At 35.0% G+C, this 6000-nt stretch overlaps 1 protein-coding gene across 1 annotated transcript; it reads right to left on the bottom strand.

Moving 5' to 3' along the window:
* Positions 1 to 460: 460 nt before the first annotated feature.
* Positions 461 to 5900, bottom strand: LOC141426872 (protein arginine N-methyltransferase 3-like). The gene has a single exon (XM_074086098.1). It carries the CDS (start codon positions 5824 to 5826, stop codon positions 4264 to 4266), a length of 1563 nt encoding a protein of 520 aa, XP_073942199.1. The 5' UTR covers positions 5827 to 5900; the 3' UTR covers positions 461 to 4263.
* Between the last annotated feature and the right edge of the window lie 100 nt (positions 5901 to 6000).

The raw sequence follows: 6000 nt of genomic DNA, 5'->3' as shown, positions 1-6000 counted from the left end.
CGTCGTGTCACATCCCATACATCTGACAAGAAATCATAGTTGAAAAGGTTCCACCCTGGCACGTGATTCAGTTTCCTTGACTGTTAGGTACATAAAAGGTTCCACCCTGGCACGTGATTCAGTTTCCTTGACTGTTAGGTACATAAAATAACAAGTTAACAGAGATTTGCGAAACAAGCCCTAAGTCAATGAAGACTGCCCACGTAAAGTTAGTATATTATCTTTATCAGAGGCCTAGATTTCCAGGTACATGGGACCATTTCTCATTGAATATCAAGTCAAGAAACCATAATCACAATATATTATAGGTCCCTAATGATAGAATAACGATTGCAAAAGTGGTAAGTATCTAGATTTATATCTAACTTGGTGACGCTTATTGTAGAAAAAATATTAACAATAGATCTTTTATATATTTATTATCTGTATATTGTGTATGGTAGAGTACTCCTATAGTGTTTAATTAAGGTTAATCAAATTATTACTTAGAATGTGGTTCATTAACACAATTCTGATTGGGAATATAGCTTTATAAAAATGTAGTTTAGAATAATGAGCCTTATGGACATCATAGCTGAATGTTGTTTCTGTAAAAATAGCTTGCAATGTCATTCCTATTGCAGTTTGCCACTTCGTCACATCATAAATAGTTCTTGTGTAGCTACCTGTTTTATTCTCAGCACTTTTGAAATATTTATGTACAAAAATAAAGAAATTTATTTACACCAAAATATTTTAAATAATCGTGAAAATATTATTTGAGAGAAAAGTACACACTATAGAAATATTATAGTGGTGGTATCACACTTCGCTACGCAGTGAAGAGAATAGATTCAATAAACGATATTATGCGAATGTGTAGCCACGAAGTCTATGCCTATTTTATAAATGAAGACAAATGTATAAAACACAAATAACTAAACAAGAAAATACCTACTTAAGCTCTTAGATTACAGATTTATTTAAAAGTGTTGGGCAAAACTTATATAAACCTATTGATGTCCTACAGGATGCTTGGTAAATAAAAGCAAAATCATTCGAAGATGGTAGAAAGGATAATTAAAATTGTTTTTGTTGTCATCTACAACATCCTGTACTTTGAATATGAACAAAAGCCTGCGTTAGCAAAATTGAAACTTGAATTTTGCTTAACTTTGCAATTTGTTACGTTTTTTTATGAGCACTTTAATTACTAGGACAGCGGTCATTAGACGTACAGTATAGCCAGGTTGTTAATATCGCACGGGACTCGTTGGTTTTCTTCGTTTTCTTAAAAATTCAAATAAGAGAGAAAGAGAAAACCGATCTTTTGTTTCGATTTCCGAACGATATTTGCAAATTAGTTTAAATGTACCGAAGTCGTGAAGGTGCCCAATATGGAACTCCTCTAATGCTCCCATGGCAGAGTTATATTTGCATACTTTGAGCACGTCTGTTGCTTTTAAATCATCTTAAAGACCCTAATAGACTACGCTTTACACGGTATACTCAGTGTACATGTCGGCGGTCGATCGTAAAATCTGCCATGCCTAAAAGTTGGCCAGGCATATCACTATGTGCCCGAGAAACAATAGGCATACCGGGCACATCGTGATAAGCCGAAAAAAAGAAAAATTTAGGTACGACGAGCGAAGCGAGGAGTGATTAGTATTGAATTGTGATCACAGCACACGAGCCGAGCGAGCGAAGCGAGCGTACCGCTGCAGCGGCCGGCGAAGTGCCAGAACCAATATGGCGGCGTTTCATGATATTCCTAGAAATTTCATGATCTGCCTAAACTGGCCAAATCATGAAATGGCGGCGTTTCATGATATGCCTAGGAATTTCGTGATCTGCCTAAACTTCACTAGGCAAATCCTTAAACGTACTCGTAGTATAAACTTAGCTCAACAAAGAGTTGCCATAAAAATTACATGTTTATGTCGCTCTATATAGTGATATTATGAGCCGACTCATAATTCCCATTACTTCGGTTAGGATACCTTCACAAGCTTGTGCGTGACACACGTAGAACCCTGTCGCAGTCAGCATAAGCCGCACTTATAAAAAAAACTTGATAAGGACAGCAGAAGCTCCCTGCGACAGAGTTCCACTCCACCGAGTGTCACATACGAACTTGTTAAAGTATAACTACCTACACGAAATGCCAATATTAAAAATAGGTATAGGTATTCATTAAAAATGGTAATTGTTCAATACCTAAGTAATCAATCCATATTCATAAGAAATTACCTAATGACGTTTAATTTTACAGCGTAAAAATGATTATTTATGTAATTGGATTTTTCACCACAATATTTCATACATTTGCCTAATCTTGTGTAACTATTATGTGTATTTTTAACATAATTATAATCCCACAGACCTAATCTCGGCATCTAATATAGCACCCAAAGTCCTAGACAAAATGCTATGTCTATGGTAGCACCTCTATGTACATTTTATGTGAAATCTCAATTTATGTGTAATTATTTTCCTAAATAATAATTCTTTTTCTACATTTATGTAAATAGAACTAAACACCTGTATGTGTAAATTATATGTAAAATAAAAATAAAGATTTTCGTAGAAAATGGCTATATTTCTTTTATACATGTTTGATTGGTGAAATATGGATTTTTATCGTACCCAAACACTTATTTAAGGTAGGTATACAGTTCTCGAAAAAATGTGAAAGAATGCTAGTTCAAAACTGGACCATTTTCCGATAGGTTTTGCAAGAGCATACAAAATGTTTTCATACATGAAAATACAAATATTTTAGTCAGCTAGTAAATTATAATAATATTAGAGTAAAGACATACACAAGAATTTACAAATACTTAACCATTCTTACCCCCTTATTCATAAACGACAATCAAACCTATTTTAGTTAAAATGCCGCTAAAATTCGTTTGTCCTTATCTGTCACTTCGACATTTGTATTTGTTAGAAAGGGACAAAGCATTTGTTAGTTAACATATGCTTGTTAAGTTTTATGAATAAGGGGGTTAGTCATTACAAAATTGATTACCAAAACTCTTTGAGGTAACATAACAAGCTAAGCGTAAAAATCTAACTACATAGGTACATACTTCCCTCCTAAGCCATGAGGCACTATCTCAAAAAAAAAAACACGAGTTATTAATACTTTTGTGTAGCTTTAAACATTCTGCATCACATAGTGTAAATTACAGAAAAGAGTTATTTTTTTGAGATAGCGCCTTTTGGCTTAGGAAGGCAGCATAATACATTAAAATATTTTAAGATGATTCCTAACAAATTTTTTAATGTCTCATATTCATATTTCTACGCAAACATACCTTTGCAATTGTGGAATAGCAGAACTTGGTTTAAAAAAATACTAGTAAAGTACAAAAACTTACTTGCTTACTAACTTTACTCTTATACAAAATATTTTTTTTAGTATACATAAACTGATGTATACAAGCATTCAATAATGAAAAGGCAATATAGTAACACATATATTTATGCTGGCAGAATAGTCAACTATAGTGATGTGCCGAGTACGGCTTGACTTAAGTCAGACTCGATTCCTGCTTAGGACTCGCCTACTCAAGTATCAAAATATTTTGATTTGAGTACGCCAGACTCGATTCGGGACTCGAGTTAGAGAGAATCGGTTTCATACTCACTGACTCGATTCTATTATGTGAGTACAACTGACTCGAGTCTAGTATTTGAGTCAGATTGTCTAGCTTGAATTCAATTTCTGTTTACTTAAGCAATGATGTATGAATTGACGACGCATACGCGTCATACATAATAATACAAGGTTGAACCTGCAAGTTCTCATCTCAAATGGCTAATCAAGAAAAGATCTCTTTTTATGGTGTAAAACAAATACCTAGAACTTGACCTCATTTCTAGTTCCTAGATATCTCTTTAGTAAGTAGCTTAGCTAGGTATGTCCTGTTTTTATTTAATGTTTATATATTAAAAAATGGATTTATCAACGTGTTACTACTAAACCTATACTATGCTGTTTCAAGATACTCCTTTCCAATTTTTCCTTTTTGTTATAAAATTGGTAACAGACTCAGTCTCTAGACTCGAATTTCTTGACTCGAGTAAACATTCGAATAGATACCAAACATAGACTCGAGTAGGTATTCACTGGACTCAAATCGCGGAATTAAGTCAGGATTCGAATACCATATTAACTGACTCAAGTCGCGGAATCGAATCAGGATTTGAATACCACATAAAATGACTCGAGTCAACTCGATCCACCAAAACAGCGACTCGGCACATCACTGTCAACTAACTTAGAATGTACTTATGAGTTTTACCAAATATATGAATTTGAACAGACAGAGCTCTAACATCAGCTTTCTGCCGATTACAAATGATTGTTCCTTCAATAATGTCCCCTTGCTTCACTTCTTTACAGTCTCTAAAATGAAACACTGTCTGTTTCCAATGTGTGGATGTTGCATGAGGGCCCGTTGAGAAAGAAACTTTATTTGGGAGGTCAAAAAATGTATCAAAATAACCAACAAGAGATGTTAACATACCATCTCTTGTAACAGGTAGTTTAAATGAGGATTCAAAATCCATCACATCAGTGCCACATGTGTTTATATCAATCTCTTTTACAATGTAAGGTTCGGATATGGTATGATTAGACCCAACAATGTCGATGCTTGCTTCTCTCACTACTTCAGACTTCATACAATTCATTTTGTATCCGTAGACATCTGACCAGAATTCTATCAACTTTTTATGAGTGTCTACATCACCATTGGCTACAAGGCTGATATTACATCTGTTTGGTAGTAATAAACCCCCTGGTTTGAGGCAATTGTCTCTTGCATAAATGACACTGTCAAGCATACCTTCAAATAGCAGGAAATACCCCATCCATTCTGATACAATAATATCAACTTTTTCATCTAGCTTAGTATTTTCTAGTCTACCTTTTACAATTTTAATTGTTTCATGTAGGTTATTTTCCCTTATTATGTCCATGGCATGGTAAACAATTTCAGATTGGTCTAACGCATAAACTTTCTTTGCACCTGCTGTTGCCGAGAACATTGAAAGGATTCCAGTTCCGCATCCCAAGTCCAGAACAACTTTACCTTTTAACGTTTCTTTGTTATTTAATATCGCGTCTCTATAACTTTCTGTCCGTACTTTGTCTGAGAGCATGTCATAGTGAATGCCAAAGTGTGCGTAAGTGTTGAAGTATCCCTCATCTTCTTCTAGTGGCACTTTTGATACACAGTCAACTATCATAGCGGGCTCCGACAAAGAACTGCTAGTAGTACCAACATCCACAATGGATTTCATAGATGCCTGCATTTTACTAATATCTTCTTTAGCCATTTGCAAGTGGGATTTACTTTCATTGAGTTGTTCAGTCAAAACTTGTATTGTCCTTTGGAGTTCAATGAAGTGACTCTGTGATAAAGTAACCACACCATTTTCTACATTAGCGTGGTAAGATTTGGGTGAACCGGGTTGCTCGACGAGAGATTCGAAATCAAACATCAGCCATTCGTCATTTTCTACCGGCTTAAGGTACTTTTCATCTTCCCATAAAGAATCGCTGACATTCATCACAGCATCCGCTAACGGCTTGTGAGTCTTAATGTAGTTGATTAACTTGATGTACGAGTAGCAGTCCATATTAAATTTGGCTTTTAAAGTTTTCAAATTAAAGTAGTGTGCACTCTCGCAGTGTTTCACGGCGTCTTCAATAGACGTGGAAATGTGAGTGCAAAATAAACACGTTACCGTAGCGCCATTTGTTTCCATCTCCTGCCATTCTTCTTCCTCGAACTGATCTTCGTCGCTACTGAGGTCTGGTACATCAGTCATGGTGATTTTAATAAAGAAATACAAGAAAAATATAATGATTTACGCGATGTGGTGATGAGAGAACCATGTGCTAAATTGACAGTGACACAGATGTCAAAGTCAAAATGACAGTTCAACATTCATTCAAGAAGCGTTTTTGAAAAGTTTTAACTAGACAACTTACAATTTTCTCGA

This window comes from Choristoneura fumiferana, chromosome 3 (genome assembly GCF_025370935.1).
Source record: "Choristoneura fumiferana chromosome 3, NRCan_CFum_1, whole genome shotgun sequence".
Taxonomy (NCBI): Eukaryota; Metazoa; Arthropoda; class Insecta; order Lepidoptera; family Tortricidae; genus Choristoneura; species Choristoneura fumiferana.
Note: the sequence above shows the minus strand (reverse complement) of the source record. Positions and strands in the feature narration are given on the sequence as shown.